Raw genomic sequence first — 17,707 nt, forward strand, 5'->3', positions numbered from 1 at the left:
GACTAAGGCAGTAGTTGAAAATATGAGCAATCATCCACACACTGTTATGATTGTTGCTAGACAGCACTTCTGAGGAGCACAGGATACATGGGTCCTATTGAATCCCAGAATCCTCACAGGGATAACACATGATGTGTGTGCTTGGATGGCACCCTAGGGATTCACAAATTCATATACGGAGTTGTGTCTCTTTGTTGTCCAGGATACACAGTCATTGGTTTGAATCCAATATTCACTAAACCAATAATCATAGGTCTCTCAGCTTTGTAACTAATTTTGGGTGTTCTCCCATATTATGTAGATACGTTGTTTCAGCAGACATTTAATACTGCTTGGGGGCACAGGTGGCCCAGTCGTCAAAGGCACAGCAGTTCGCTGTGCTGAGTTGCTTCCCTTCGACATGCAATAAACCTATCCAAAATCCATCCTTCAAACAGAATTTTCATATGACATACATCACTTAGCAATTAGGTTCAAAGTTCTTCATATTAGTGGGCTAATTGTCTTGAACTATAAAGGAAGCTGTGCACATCTGACTAGCCATGATTTTGTGTTACTATTCTGACATATTGTGTTTGTTTGTTTCGTTGTTTGATGCCACACTCAGCACTATTCAAGTTATATGACAGTGATCTGTTAATAATCGAGTCTGGACAAGACTATCCAGTGATTGACATGAATCCACGCAGTTGTGATATAATGACATGCATCAACCAAGTCAGCGAGTCTGACCACCTGATCCCTGTTGCTGAAAACCTATTCTAGCCCAGATCTTCTCGGATCAGACATAGTGACACTGTTACTATTCTGAGAGTGTGACACTGTTACTATTCTGATATACTATACCTTGCGTGACAATGTTACTAGCCTGACAGAGAGCGACACTGTTACTATTCTAACATAAGGAGCTACAATGTTGTTGTTCTGACAGTGACAATATTACTGTTTCAACCTTGCATGACAATGTTACTAGCAGGACAGAGAGCGACACTGTTACTATTCTAATATTTATGTTACTGTGATGCAGAATTGGTGACCAGCATGCAGTCATCACTGAAGAAGGGGGAGTGTTCCACATAGAGCCGGCCAGCATAGACTTCAAGACTGTCAGGAATGGCAACATCATCAGCAACAAGCTGGCGCTCAAACACAATGACAGGTATGATATTAATGGTGTTATACTCTAGCTCCGACAACACTTGTTTCTTTGTAACCATCGTGAAATGACATTGAGAAGTGTCCGAAATACATTGACAAAGACATGGAGTGAGTGAGTGAGTGAGTAAGGTTTTACGCCGCTTTTAGCAATATTCCAGCAATATCACGGCGGGGGACACCAGAAATGGGCTTCACACATTGTACCCATGTCGGGAATCGAACCCGGGTCTTCGGCGTGACGAGCGAACGCTTTAACCACTAGGCTACCCGACCGCCCCGACAAAGACATGGAACCAGATGAATACGATACAGTACAGTTATGACTGAATTTCACAAAATGTTTATGAAATGAAAACACTAATGACTGATAATTACAAATATATTTGTGAAAGAATCAATGTTAATGTTTACACTAATAATGATGTGTCTATTTAGCTCTGCATGAAGTTGTATTTGAACAATTCTTATTGATTCTTTTGTTATTTGTAATACATTTCAAGAATAGGCAGACACTAATGTCTTAATTTCATTAATAGTATTGTGTTTGCACAGTGTTAGAGATTCATGTGCACTCGTTCTATCATAATATCATTCTTTGCTTCATGGAGTGTAAGTCACAAGACCAGAAGGGTTGAATCTGGAGTGAGACTCTTGTTTATAGGGGAATAAAGTGGTGCGCAATCTCTGAAATTATATAGTTTTGATAGAAACAAGCAACAACATTTATTTTGAAACAGCGCCCCAGTGAGATGGGAGATTCAGAACCTGTAGAAAATCTAGACTTGCTTCATTTAGGATATAGCATTACAGTAAGGGCTGGGTGAAAGGGAAAATAATATGGTTAAGGACTGTGAAACAGAGTAAAAGGGTACCTACACTCCATGATCTGAAGCCCATTTCAAGTCTAGGCCTAGGTGGTGTAATTACCTCTCACGTTTGATACTTTGTCGCATGTGTAATTTTGGTAATCATCAATTTATGTTTAGGCTAAAACATTTGAATGTACAGAGAAACAGAGAGTTTTGAACAAATTGAATCAAACTTGCTAGGACAGACATTTTCGCACTGATGTTGCTGCTACCCTGTCAGTGTAATGTTAGTTTTTCCTGTGCCTGTCCCCAGACTGAGGTTCGGCAGCACCATGTATTTTGTGTACATCAACCCCAAGGAAAGGGATGCAGCCAAGGACAAGTTCCCCGAGGTGACCTACGAGTCGGCCCAGGAGGAGGCGGCATCCAAATGGGGCTTCGACATGGACTCTTCCAACAAAACTAGAGGTGAGTGCCTGTAGATGAAGAATTAATACGTTAATCAGGGATGTAACGATAAACGATAAATAATACTTGATATTTGTCCATCATGAAAATAGCCTTCAAAAAGTTTGTAAATTTGAATCTTAATATGAATAATGAAAATAATTAGATGTTCCTGATAGTAATCGTTGGAAAGGCAGGCTTTCTGGATTGACAGGGCTGGGATTGACACAGTTAGACTGAGATTTAAACTTTATAAAGTCAGTGAGTGAATGAGTTGGGTTTAACGCCGCTTTTAACAGTATTCCAGTTATATCATGGCATGTCAGCTTAATGTTGGAAGAAAGCTCAAAGTGATGCAGGCCACTGACGTTTGCCACTTCGGTGAAACCCACAAGCATGGGTATGGTGCTGACAAACCTAGAAACATTATTGGGGCAAACCAGGATTCAAACCCACAATTTGGTGTGGCCAAGGGATGCAACTCTGCACCACACTGTAGAAATGAGATGTAGTATGTGATCATTTGTCTCCATCACCTGCAGATGAAGCCTTGTTGAAGGAAGACATGATAGAGCTGATGCCGAGTGTGGAGGAATGTAACTCCATCAGTGAAGAACTTGACAAGAAGATGAAGTTTGAACTCATGATTGTCTCCCCTGAAGCGAGGGGTCAACTCAAAGGTCGTACAGAGGTAGGTATCCACTTGCCATTTATACATATGTATAACAGAGACAAGATCAATGATAATAGGATGATGATTAATTAATCCCAAAATTATTATAGCGATGTTGAAGATGTGTTAAATCGGTACTTTGACTCTGTGTGAAGGTGATGATTAAAGTGGTGAATCTGGAGACCAAGCATGAGTGGATCTGGCCGCGGGAGAAGTTCCTCAACAGGAAGTTCCTCATGCAGGAGATGTACGAGAACTTCCAGGATGGAGAAGAGAACTGGGATGTTCCTCAGGTGAGTTGTGGTCTTTGTTAAATAGGGTGTTGTGGGAGGGTACTGAGGGTGGTGTTGTGGGAGGGTATTGAGGGTGGTGTTGTGGGTGGGTACTGAGGGTGGTGTTGTGGATGAGTACTGAGGGTTGTGTTGTGGGTGGATTCTGTGGATGGGTACTGAGGGTGGTGTTGTGGGTGGGTATTGAGGGTGGTATTGTGGGTTGGTACTGAGGGTGGTGTTGTGGGTGGATTCTGTGGATGGGTACTGAGGGTGGTGTTGTGGGTGGATTCTGTGGATGGGTACTGAGGGTGGTGTTGTGGGTGGGTACTGAGGGTGGTGTTGTGGGTGGATTCTGTGGATGGGTACTGAGGGTGGTATTGTGGGTTGGTACTGAGGGTGGTGTTGTGGGTGGATTCTGTGGATGGGTACTGAAGGTGGTGTTGTGGGTGGATTCTGTGGATGGGTACTGAGGGTGGTGTTGTGGGTGGGTACTGAGGGTGGTGTTGTGGGTAGGTACTGAGGGTGTTGTTGTGGGAGGGTACTGAGGATGGTGTTGTGGATGGGTACTGAGGGTGGTGTTGTGGGTGGGTACTGAGGGTGGTGTTGTGGGTAGGTACTGAGGGTGGCGTTGGTGGAAAAACATCAAAACTCATTGTCGGTGTGTATTATACATACTCCCCTCTACACAGCTGTAATTGTTTCACAAATTCCGTTTAATTTATTGCTTAGACCAGAGGTTTGTCATAAGGGGCAGTGGCCTGGTGAAATGAAAAATATTTTTTTCTGTCTTAATGAATTTCTGTACAGGAATTTTCATGTGAAATATGCGAGGTGGGTGTTGGAAAGTCCAAGACAGCTGTTACTAATGGTATACGGTTTCATATTAGGTCAGTAACAACCACCTTGGATTTTACTGATGGTATACAGACTCTCATGGGGTTAGTAGTTCTGCTCTGATTGGTCAATCTCACTTGGAGGTGTGATAATGAGGGTGGTATTGTTGGTGGGTACCCAGGTGGTGTGCTGCTGATGTGGATATTGTTGGTACTGAAGGTACTTGAGCTAGGTTTGAATGTTAGGGTATCATATGTTTTTGTGGCAGGCTGATCATTAGGTAGGGCATGTCCAATTCAAGCACTCATTTTGTGAGAAAAAATATCATTGAGATAATCTACCGTGGGTGTTTTTTTTATGTAATGAATATTTAGTTTATTTTGTTTCTCTTACAGGATCAAAAGGTATTTCTTGAAGCTGAGAGTATAACAGAAATCCTTTATTTGTCATTTCGTCATTTACTATTTGGTAGTGAATTAGTAATCTAACTATATATCTAACAAATTTCTTCTCCTCATATCTTCTAGTGTTTTATGTTTTTGTGAGTATTATTTTTACACAAGGACTTATTCAAATTCAGTGTTCAAATATTTTGAAATATATCTACCATCTATTTTTTGACAGGAGTAACCTTGATATGTTTATTTTATTCATATTTGTTTACTAAAGTGGGCTTTTTATGGAAAAAAACATTGTTCACATAATACCTTGCAATGTATGTGTCTTTTGCATGCAGTATATGGTGTACATTGATAAATATTTTGCTCTCTAACTTGCTTAATGTTATGTGGCAACCTAATATCATGTCTCACTATTGTTTTTTATTCTCTTCCTCAAAAAGAAATTGAGAAAAGAAATGTATTCTCACATATTTTGGGAAAAATCTCTACTTTTTTCAGATACCATGGATATTGTTAAATGTTTGCTTCTAGTCATGTGTCATCTTGCATACTGTCATGTTTTGTTTGTTTATTTGTGGAGGGTCATATTAATAACAAGTATGTGTCATTCAAATCTCTCAGAAAGATATTTATCCCAGACTCTAAAAACAACAACCAATGACGTCCCCCAATCTCACATTCACCCCATCCAATTACAATCACGACCCCATCCCCATCCCTGAATCCCTGAATCCCTAACCAGAATGACAATGCCCAATCAACTCCCCAATCCCCAGTCAACTCCCCAATCCAGAATCAACTCCCCAATCCCTATCAACTCCCCAATCTCTATCAACTCCACAATCCCAATCAACTCCCCAATCCAGAATCAACTCCCCAATCCCTATCAACTCCCACATCCCCTTCAACTATCAACTCCCCAACCTCTATCAACTCCCCAATCCCTACCAACTCCCCAATCCCAATCACCTCCCCAATCCCTATCAACTCCCCAATCCCAATCAACTCCCCAATCTCTATCAACTCCACAATCCCAATCAACTCCCCAATCCCTATCAACTCCCCAATCCCAATCAACTCCCCAATTCCTATCAACTCCCCAATCCCTATCAACTATCAACTCCCCATTCCCAATCAACTCCCCAATCCCTATCAACTATCAACTCCCCAATCTCTATCAACTCCCCAATCCCTACCAACTCCCCAATCCCAATTGACTCCCCAATCCCAATCAAATCCCCAATCCCTATCAACTATCAACTCCCCAATCTCTATCAACTCCCCAATCCCTATCAACTCCACAATCCCAATTGACTCCCCAATCCCTATCAACTCCCCAAACTCTATCAACTCCCCAAATCCCAATAAACTCCCAAATCCCTATCAACTCCCCAATGCCTATCAACTATCAACTCCCCAATCCCTATCAACTCCACAATCCATATCAACTCCACAATCCCTATCAACTATCAACTCCACAATCCCTATCAACTATCAACTCCCCAATCCCTATCAACTTTCAACGCCCCAATCCCTACCAACTCCCCAATCTCTATCAACTATCAACTCCCCAATCCCTATCAACTCCCCAATCTCTATCAACTCCCCAATCCCCACCAACTCCCCAATCCCTATCAACTTTCAACGCCCCAATCCCTATCAACTCCCCAATCTCTATCAACTATCAACTCCCCAATCCCTATCAACTCCCCAATCTCTATCAACTCCCCAATCCCTATCAACTATCAACTCCCCAATCCCCACCAACTCCCCAATCCCTATCAACTCCCCAACCCCAACGTCAAATAACTCCCCAATCACTATCAACTCCACAATCCCAATCAACTCCCCAATCCAGAATCAACTCCCCAATGCCTATCAACTCCCCAATCCCTATCAACCCCCCAGTATCTATCAACTCCCCAATCCCAACCATGATCCCAACGTCAAATTACTCCCCAATCACTATCAACTCCCCAATCCCAATCAACTCACCAATCCCAATCAACTCCACAATCCTTATCAACTCCCAAATCTCTACCAACTCACCAATCCCAACCATGATCCCAACGTCAAATCAACTCCACAATCCAGAATCAACTCTCAAATTCCGATCAACTAATTACAAAATACACAAGTGTCATTCAATTAAATCTAACTATCACACAACAAAAAATCTTTACTTCTTGAATAGCATAGTCTAATCTCTGATGCCTAACAAGCACAGCCAGGCTTTTAGTCTTTCATATGCCTATAGATTAACAGTTTTTTAGTTCATCACAGACTTGAACTGGAAAGTATGACAAGGATTCCTATTTTTTAAATGTTTTAGATAGATATTAATATTTATCATTTGAATGGAATCATTTAAAAACGTTTTGAATAAATGAATCACCTACAAGATTTCAAATAAACACTGTTTCATTTTATTTCCTTTTAAAATTGTTCACTGAAGAAATATCATTTGACTTTATTTTGACATTTTGATTAGAATATGTTTGATTTTGACATTTTGTATTATTTCCTAGGAAAGGGATCCATTTGAAGACGATTATGAGGCAGAGTTCCACATTGGCAGTGTCAAGCTTTGGCTGCAATCACTAGGATACTTGGTGAGTTAAACACCCTCTACTTTTTCAAACAGTAGCCATCACTGAGCACAAACATAACTCTTTATAAAGTCTAAGGCGCCACGATTCGCTCTGCAGAGTTGCGTCCCTTCGGCACACCAGAAACCTATGATTGTGGGTTCGAATCCCGGTACGCCCCGATTATGTTTCTAGGTTTGTCAGCACCATACCCATGCTCGTGGGTTTCACCGAAGTGGTAAACGTCTGAGACCTGCATCACTTCGGGCTTTCCTCCCACATTTAGCTGACACGCCGCATTATAACTGGAATAATGTTAAAAGCGGCGTTAAACCCAACTCATTCACTCACTGACTTTATAAAGTTTAAATCTCAATTGGCAGTTGTGATTTGTCTTACTATTATGATTTTCAGACATGTTATTGAAATGTGGCTTGAACTATGCGGCATATAGAGTATGCAAATAATAAAGAAATTGTTTATAAGTACATTCCATGGGGATTACGAGGAAGAACTCAGCGGTCTATGTTTGCACTAAGAAGTGACTAGGGTGTTGCCGATACAATGTGTCACCTGGTGGCTTGAGACCAGTTCTATACCATCAAAATAATGAATCCTTGGTTTCAGATCGATATAGAAGAACAGCTGGAGATCACTGACTTCAAGGGACAGGAAGTCGGACTACTTAATGTAAGCTGATATCTATTTTGCGTAGTCTGTCACACAGACCCTGAAAAGCTAATTTCCCTAATTCAAATCAATCTTCATTTCTTGAGAAGAAAATCATTTGAGAGACTAATGTTAGTCTAGTGTTTGCTGTCCATGTTTTTGTTTGAATGTTGAAGGTAATGAATGTTCTTTTCAACTGTTCAAAACATACTTTGTTTTTACCTGTTGGCATCATTTGCTGTTTGCCTGCAAGAGTTGTCTTTCTTGTGCTTTATAGATTTGAATTGCTAATACCCTTTCTTGATAATACCCTTTCTAATAAATGTTCTTTGTCAGAATGAATTCCATACCAGAATATAAATATCTATTAGATATCAAATATGCTTTTGTTTGTCATCATGATCAGACCCCCATGGGGATTCCTGGTTAGAATTGGTCCCTAGTCACCCCTGCTTGTTGTATGAGTTGACCTTGTGGATCAGGAGGTCAATCTGGGTGACTTAATAAGCCCATAACATGTCATCATGTCCCAATGGTATGCTCATAATATCAACCACTGGTTTGTCTGGTCCTGACTCAAATATTTATAGGTTGCCTTCATTTTGCTGGAATATTGTGTAATGCAAAAAAATAAATCCTGCCAAGATGGTTTGAATTGTAGATCACACTATAAACCACAGGTTTACCATCAGTGCCAGGCTGACATGTTGCTGACTAATAGCTTTGAACTCCATCATAAGGTTATCTGTAAGTGTTTGTTTGGTTTGTTGTTTAATGCCACAATCAGCAATATTCCAACTATATGATGGCGTTCTGTAAATAATCGAGTCTGGACCAGACAATCCAGTGATTGATATCATGAGCATTGATCCACGCAATTGGGATCGATGACATGCATCAACCAAGTCAGCGAGCCTTACCACCCGATCCCGTTAGTTGCCTTTTACGGCAAGCATTGGTTGCTGAAGACCCTTTTCTACCCCGGATGTTCACAGGTCTTATCTTTAAGTGAGAGAGTGAGTATGGTTTTACGTAACTTTTAGCAATATTCCAGCAATATCACAGCAGAGGACATCAGAATTGTGCTTCACACATTGTACCCATGATGAGCGAACACTTTAACCACTAGGCTACCCCTACCACTGGTTATCTTAAAAGAACCAAGTATCAAGTATCTGGCATCAAGTGTAGCTGCTTCTCTGTACTGCTAGAGTAGTAGAGTGCAACATTAACAACACCATCAACCATTAAAGGATATTCTTAACCATCCCCATCACCCCACAATACAACTAGCGGCAGTGTGGTACCCTAGTGGTTAAAGCGTCCCTTGTCATGCCAAAGACCCAGGTTCGATTCCCGTTTCTAGTGCCCCCACTGTGATATTGCTGGAATATTGCTAAAAGTAGCATAAAACCATACTCACTCACTCACTCACTACAAGAAAACTCTTGAAGAAAGACAATCTGTATCTTAATTTTCTTAATTTAATGCTGGTTGTTGAGAAGCACTGTTAACGAGATACACCTTCCTTCGACTCAAGGAACCAGTGTTTGACACTTATTGACACTCTCACTAACTCACTCATTTACTCACTCACTCTGTCAATCAACAGGTGGTTGTATCTCCATGTGACAAGAAAGGCAAAGCCTTGAAAGACGACACCTATGTGGACAATCCCCTGGAACTAAAGGGCAAAGATGTCTCCTTCAGTCTCCAGATCAACAGTGCCCGAGGTCTCCCGAACAAGTTCACTGTGAGTCGCAGCAGTCATTAGATAGAACATGATACTGGCGGTAAAAGTACCCAAGGCTCTGATCTAATCAGTTGTATTTTAACATGACCAAAACCATGCTGCAATTATATTTTATCATCCAAAACTGGCTCCCACTGGAGATAAGGCTTGGATGAGATCAAGCGATATCTACACTGTAGATATCGCTGCAATGAAATTGCATCACAATGCTTTGCAGACCATTGTGACGTCACTGGTTACCATGACGTCACAATCAAATGACATCACTAATGGCTCTGCTTCTGAAGCTGTTAGCAGTACTTTTTACACTTAGACACTGCTAATTACTGTCTACAAACAGAAAAAGTTGGAAGAATGATGTTGGATGATAAATAAAATCTCATTCATTGGTAAAAGTGGCAAATATCCTCGGCAAGCCTTTGAATTTTTCCACTTTTATCAACTCGTGTTGATATATTTGATATCAAAAGACACTCGGGTCAGATTCTCTATGTACAATTGATGCAAAGAGTGATATTTTCAGCTAAAGGATAATTTGTGATAAGGTCCATTATTTGGTTCACTAATTGTGCCTTATTTAAAAAATGGGGAAAACAGTAGAATTCATCATGAAAAAACAGATGACTATTAATGGATGGAAATTAGATTTATATACTTTATATATATTACATATTTTTTACTTAAAATGACTCTATATGTAGCGGTAAGGCTAACTGTGAAAATAAATCTGTTAGAAGTTAACACAGGATTCCTAACTATACTATAGATAGTATTGAAACATATAATAAATTGATAAAGGCTGTTGCTAATTTACTTTTCCATTACTTTTGAAACTAAATACACCTAAGTTGAAGAAACTCATGGGTAGCCATTCTTTAAAGGTTAATAAACACAGATCAGACAATAACTGTCGGTACCACCCTGACAAATGAAAGCGGCACAACCCTTTCCACAATCATAAGAAATCTCTGTCACAAGCAGAGACGATTTTACATTTCCAACCTTATTATCAGCATGTGCTTATGAATCACTATCAAATAGTGTTGATGCTAGATGTTTGCAAAAAAATGAGCGTATGCTGCCCCACTGGTGGCACATCACAAACACATGCAAAGGCAAGTCAATTGTATTCCGAAAGAACTCCGGAACATGTAATACAAGTCAAAATAAGGAACTGCATCAGAGATATTTTCGCCATCATCTGAATCTACAACTTGGCAGACATTATATACTTTGTCACCTACACTGCAGGACGATTGAGTTACTGATCAACCTATCAGAATACTGCAACAGTATCGCAATTGTGTTTTTATATATAGCAAAATCCCTAGACTAACATATAGTCTCTGAAAAGAACATATCGTTACAGAAAAAAACAGTTGTTCAGTTATCTTAATAAAAATATAATAAAAAGGGAGCCTAGTAATTCTCTTCATTTTCAGATACTGCAGTAATCTAGACTTGCCAAACATAGACTTGCATGGGCTGTAGTTGATATATTTGTATCAGGGTCTGTAAGACAGACTACAAAATCCCCTGGATTGTCATTCCTACTGAGTATCAAGTTTCTTGGAGGAAATGTTGGTTGTTATTGCAAAGGTGGATCCTGTAGATTAAAAAGGGCAGTGGGGGGTCCAAAATATCAAAATCCCCTCTGCATACAACAAACTACTGCCTACAACATACTACTTAATTTGGTTTTCGAAAAGGGGAGGGGGTTCATGAAGATCCGGGGTAGAATAGGTCTACAGCAACCCATGCTTGCCACAAGAGGCAACTATGCTTGTCGTAAGAGGCGACTAACAAGATCGGGTGATAAGGCTCGCTGACTTGGTTGATGCATGTCATCCCAATTGCGTGGGTTGATGTCAGTCACTGGATTGTCCTGTCCAGACTTGATTATTTACAGACTGTCGTCATATAGCTGGAATATTAGCTGAGTGCAGTGTTAAACAACAAACAAAAGGTAGGGTGAAGGGGGATGGGGCGATCTGGATCCCCCTGGACATCCTGTGGATCCACCATGTTACTGAGTGATGTTGTGTTGCAGGAGGTGTATGCTAAGTACACAGTGTACCTCGATGAGGAGTACACCAGCACCAAGAAGGTGTCCAGCACCTCCAACCCTGACTGGAAACACCAGAAACAGTTCAACTTCTCAGCCGTCGATGAAGCTGTAAGTTGTCTCATATATGTCACTGTTTAGCTCACTTGAACTGAATTCAGCTCCGTCGAAAATCATCCCGGCAATAGTACAAACAGATCTGACTTAAAACTCGGCAACCATGGCAGCCATATTGAAAATTTTAATTTTCGTTCATTATTCAGCCATTTCATTGTACACATAAACCTGTGAGACATCATGCCATGCAGTAAGTATCGTATTTGATGTAATAAGTGACCAGGCGCTCTCAAAATTGGAAATAGGGGGCCCTTATTAGAATATTATTTGGGTGAAAAAAACAGGGTTGGAAGATATATTTTGGGGTTTATACTGACAGACTGAAATAGTTATGTACGACTGATATATTTTTCCAGAATTTAATTGCCCATAATTAAGGGTGCATATAACACACCAGTGTGTATTATACGCAAATAAATAAGTCTTGTGTACATTGATCAATCGGAAGGGTTGCTAATTGGGATTGTTCACTAACCAATATATTAGCAAATATCGCTGTGGGCGCTTATTAGAGCGGGGTGCTTATTACGTCGAATACAGTATGTGGTATGCCAAATAACATGTTACATTATGTACATGGACCTTCATGTATTGCTGTGGGTGCAATTATGTGCAAAAAAAAGTGCAATTATGGCTGTCTACACAGCCAGTTTTTATGAATCAATGCGTAAATTATTTACTGGCAGTGTGGACGTCCGTTATGTAGAAAACTTCAAAGATATTTTTTACAGAACCTTTGTCTTCATTTATAATACATATGACATCTATACAAAAGATACTAATATATTTACACTATTTACCTTCATAAGTGATGCTCTACTGTATGTAGTAGAACCGTGATATAGTCTGCTCATGTCATGTATGTAAATATTTCCAGTTCATCAACTACCTGAACACCAGCGCCATCATGGTGCAGATCTGGGGAAAACAGAAGCCGCCCAAGACCAAGAAGTCTGTGAATACAGCCCAGGCTATGATGGCCCAGAGTATGCGTAAGGGGCAGGTGGCGGCGGCCAACACCAACGCCAAGGTAAGGGCTGTCTGCTGGGTCTGTCTAACTTGGATACCTGTGGTTTGGAGTAAGAGAATACTTGTTAAAGCCATAGTCAGCAATAAGTCATATCAAATGGGTTGTATACTCCCCAGGGAGCTGAGAATGATTCTTGAGTGCACACTGATCCAGTGACCGGGGTAATAATAGTGCTTTGAGCTTGCCCCTCAGTGGTGTGGAAAAATGCACAATATAAATTGCCTATTATTATTATCAAATGAGTGTGTGTTATGAAGTGTCTTTCTGCTTTAGTTGTGAGTGAGTGAGTGGGTGGGTGGGTGGGTGATCGAGTATGTATTTTTGTCGCTTTAGCAATATTCTAACAATATCACATCAGGGGGATGCTACAAATGGGGAATCGATCAGAGTGTTCGTCATGATGATGATTCAAGACTTTAACCACTAGACTTACCCAATACATTGATTTAATTAACTATAGATCAACATTTTTATGATTTGTTTCTGGCGGAATACAAACTTGTATGTTGTCTCTTTCCAGAGGTTTGATCCGGAGAAGGTCAAATATATGATGGAGGTCGCCATGTTGAAGAAGAGGCAAGAAATGATGGAACTCAAAATGGTAAGTTGTTTTTTGGCTTAACACAGGGACTTTATTCTTTATGCTGGGACTGTTTTCCCTGTCTTAGGAATTCAAGACATCAATATATTCCTCATAATCTCACTATTATGACTTTCATGAAGAACTTGGTCTGAATACTCTATTCCTTTCTAAATGCAAAAGTGGGAATTGGATGGACAAAACTGTTTGATGTGAATAGTGAGTGAGTGTTATGGATTGCAATGCTTTTTAAAGAGTATTGGCTTCACATGATCGTTTATAGGAGTTGGTAGTTGAATATTGATTTCCATGCTCGCCTTAGGATCAGACTAATGATTGGGTGGTTACGTGTGGGATAAAACATGTCAGAGGGGTTTTATGAAATTTAAAACCTGAATTAAAGGGATAAAACTGGGAAGTTTCAGCCCCATGGTTTAAATTATATAAAAACATGAGGGTAAGCATTTTATCTAACTTATAAACCGAAAAAAGAAACTTAAAACAACATTTATCAACATTTTTATGTTTCAAACATACTTTCCATGAACCTTAGGAAAAGGGTGTAAAATATCTGTTGCTGGTACATGTACTTGAAAAAGACATTCTTAGTAGAATTGTGATTTATCAGTGCATCTGGAGCCAAGTGGTACATTCACTGGGCTACAGATACGAGGGTTGCATTTTCAATCAGCGGGAATATAAAGAAAACATTTGTCATTTGATTTTACATTTCATTACATTGTGTTCAAATGCAAAATGAATTTCTAGCAAGAAACATAGATTTGCTACAATATAAACTAAATTTGTATTGATAAAATGCCTTGGATATTATAACATCCCTATTTGTGAGATTAAACCCGACTGAAGAACAATAGGATGACGTCACTGGAGGTTTATCAAATGTGATAACTACTGGTTTGTATGGTCGGTTATATACTGGTTGTCCTGGAATAATGTTGACTGCTGTAGAAGGACATTGAAAATGACATGACCAACTTGTGTTACAGAAATCTATGAAGCGGATGTTGGAGCTAGCGGAGGAGCACAAGAAGAAGAAGCTGTCTACCAAGCTGATCAAGGACATCTACCATGCCCAGACGTCTGATGCTGCGGAGAAATGTCTCAAGCTGGTGCCCCAGGAGAAAGGTAAATAGGGGTACGTGTACCGACATTCATAGGACGTTAACAAGTCTTCATTGTCACATTGACTCGTGAAGTGAGGTGTTCTCCATTGAATGTACAGTCGAGGTGTTATATTTCTGTATGAAACAGGTGTCAAGGGATTTATTCGGTGATGGAGTACTGGTATTTTGTGAACATCTTATGGTGATGGAACTGTTATGATGAAAGGTGTTAATTCATTGACAAAACAAAGTACAGTAAACTACGTTTATAATGAACACACTTATAACAAACTGACCGATATAACTAACTTATTTTTTAGTCCCAGCCATTTGTTGTATATATATGCTGTATATATGCTTATAACAAACTATGGTTATTACGAACTAAAATAAGTGGTCCCTTTGAGTTCGTTATTTCCATGGTTTACTGTAATTTAGAGTAATGACAGCTCTATTAACGACACAAGTGATAATGACATTCAAAATAGGTTGACCTATGTATAAATTTAACAAATCAAAGCAAATCATCTTCAGATTCTGTTTGACTGTACAAGAGTTTGCACTCATGTGATTAACTACAGAAATAATACTCGGAAGATACTGAAATCAAACTATTTTACCCACACTTTTATTTTTAACATTCAAAGACGATGATGTCCTCGACATTGAAACTGTAGAGGTCATGGACGGCCCAAGGTCACAAAGGTTTTGTTGTTGGAAGTCGGGTGTATTTTGGGTCTCGTAAGTCAAATTCGAATTTCCTGTGGTCCAAGTGCACTCTGAGTGCAGTGGCTGCAGCACATTTTTGGTGTAGGAAGCATATTCTAACATTTACTTTCCTAACCAGTTCATTTGGCTATAATCACATGATGTTTATGCATACTGACTGCATGTACATATAGCAGTGCTTCTGTCATCTTCGACTCCACCAATAACACCTGGTCTATGTGCAACACAGTATATTCACATCTGTTAGTGTTAGTCACTGTAGACCACATGGGAGACAAGGTGTGATTGCATGGCATAATGTCTAGTTTCTTTCTGGAATTATTTTGTGATAAACTTTAAATATTTCTGACCTTTGTTCTTGTACATTTCCTGAATCCTATAACTCTCTATGGTAATATACAGGTATTCAAATTATGACATATCATATCATATCATATCATATCATATCATATCATATCATATCTCATATCATATCATATCATATCATATCATATATCATATCATATCATATCATATCATATCATATCATATCATATCATATCATATCATATATCATATCATATCATATCATATTGATAACAACTCCTTTATTATGCATACAAAACATTTCAGGACTCCTTTTTTTCCAAGTATCAGTTCAATTCACAAGACTCTTCTTACCCTTTCCATAGAAGCACTGACTAAAAAAATGTCCTGTCTCGAAAAAAGAAATAATCCTAGGCCCCTTGCCTCCAACAGAATAATAATGGTCAGTACCCATCCAGCCCAGAATTCAACAACAACCTTGTCCCCCATTGACAAAGCTTGTCTACTAGTTGCCCAAGGACAGATATCAGTTAAAATACCGTAACAAAAGGACCCTGAAATGACCTGCCAGCCTCCTTTGTGGCAGCCATCAAGCGCCTATACCAAGCTCTACTTATTACAAAAACAAGACCAACATTATTACTGTACTGGTTTTTTTAGGTTTTCATTGTTTTGAGTGCATGGACCCCTGTAATTCTGTTTTGTGCAAGCAATGTTCCTGATGTTGCAGTGCTTGTACATGTGTGCTGCAGGACGTGTCTGGATATTATACTTGTAAATGACTCACACTTCAGTTTTTGTTGTTAAATAGAAGACTGGGGAATCAAATCAGCCCTTGTCCTATTACATGGTAAAGGAGCATGGGTGGCCCAGTCGTCTTAGGCGCCGCAATTCGCTGTGCAGAGTTGTGTCCCTTGAGGACGCCAGAAACCTATGATTGTGGGTTCGCTTCGATTATGTTTCTAGGTTTGTCAGCACCATATCCGTGATCGTGGGTTTTACCGAAGTGGTAAACGTCCGAGACCTGCATCACTTCGGGCTTTCCTCCCACATTAAGCTGACACACTGGTATAATGTTAAAAGCGCCGTTAAACCCAACTCACTCACTCACTATTACATGGTAATGAAGTTCACTAAGTCTTATCAATAGACTTGAAACTGTATGACTGGGTTGAAGGAGCTTTAAGACTGGATCAGGTGTGAGTGAATATATGTACAGTCAGCAATTTTCAAACTTGTCACAGCAGCCTCTATACATCAGTAGTCTTAGAGCAAGGTTTCATCCTAAGTACAATCCTACATCACTATTTAGGATACCACCAGTGGTACTTGATATTCTATTTAATTCTATATAATTTACCTGATAGTTCAAAAGTCTGCATAGTTTCTTAGATGTGTATCATAATGAGCACAACTTCTTTCCCATACTTACACATATATCCCATATTCAGTTATATGTACTATCAATTCCATATCATTGACATTACATATTGATAACCATTTGATCCATGTACAGCTTCTATATCTATATCAATTGTGTCAGCTTCTGCCAAAGTTCTGCAAATGTCATAGAATGTAATTTTCATTTGGGTTCGTAGACATTCTTACAGACAGAAATGCCCCATGCATTAGCTGTTTGATTGTTGTGGAACTCCAAGCATGATTACAATATAAAATGTTTCTTCTGTTTTTCTGAAGTATTGTCTAATTCTTTTGTAACATATCAGAGCTCCAGATAAGCTGCGTATCTGCGTGAAATACGCATCAGAAATGCAGAAATATACAGTAAAATATAATCCAAGCGTATCAAATACGCGACGAACATTACAGATACGCTACAAAAATAAAACTTGTGCGTATCATCAAAATATTGTGAAGTAACCCTGCGTATTCGATTGGCAAATCAGCAACTTATTTTGAAATCATAAACGGGCATTCCGTCAACCTTGCAAAACTCCACGATGACAGTTACATCATGATCATTTGCCATCACACTTTCTTGTGGAAGTATCGTTGTATTTTTGAGTCCTATAAAGCTCTCGAACCCACACGACACCAGTTTGCAGGGACTAGATGAATAGTGTTTTTAAATATTTAACTTAAATACCCACATGTGTAAAAACTAGTGGGTAACAGAAATTTGAATACGCAG

At 39.5% G+C, this 17,707-nt stretch overlaps 1 protein-coding gene across 2 annotated transcripts in view; it reads left to right on the forward strand.

Annotated features, from left to right (window-relative positions):
• The window catches only part of LOC139463945 (kinesin-like protein KIF28P), a 53,355-nt gene that overhangs the window by 27,985 nt on the left and 7,663 nt on the right, over nucleotides 1-17,707 (forward strand). Inside the window, exons 13-23 of one of the 2 annotated variants that reach the window (XM_071245409.1) lie at nucleotides 1,028-1,159; nucleotides 2,281-2,435; nucleotides 2,957-3,105; nucleotides 3,243-3,380; nucleotides 7,123-7,206; nucleotides 7,810-7,872; nucleotides 9,464-9,604; nucleotides 11,655-11,780; nucleotides 12,664-12,816; nucleotides 13,337-13,417; nucleotides 14,404-14,542. In XM_071245409.1, coding sequence (XP_071101510.1) covers nucleotides 1,028-1,159; nucleotides 2,281-2,435; nucleotides 2,957-3,105; nucleotides 3,243-3,380; nucleotides 7,123-7,206; nucleotides 7,810-7,872; nucleotides 9,464-9,604; nucleotides 11,655-11,780; nucleotides 12,664-12,816; nucleotides 13,337-13,417; nucleotides 14,404-14,542 — 1,361 coding nt within the window. Of the gene's footprint in view, nucleotides 1-1,027; nucleotides 1,160-2,280; nucleotides 2,436-2,956; nucleotides 3,106-3,242; nucleotides 3,381-7,122; nucleotides 7,207-7,809; nucleotides 7,873-9,463; nucleotides 9,605-11,654; nucleotides 11,781-12,663; nucleotides 12,817-13,336; nucleotides 13,418-14,403; nucleotides 14,553-17,707 lie in introns of both variants that reach the window. The other variant, XM_071245410.1, reaches the window with a different exon arrangement.

The sequence above is a fragment of the Haliotis cracherodii genome, unplaced genomic scaffold (assembly GCF_022045235.1).
Source record: "Haliotis cracherodii isolate W230 unplaced genomic scaffold, xgHalCrac1.p SCAF_16, whole genome shotgun sequence".
NCBI lineage: Eukaryota > Metazoa > Mollusca > Gastropoda > Lepetellida > Haliotidae > Haliotis > Haliotis cracherodii.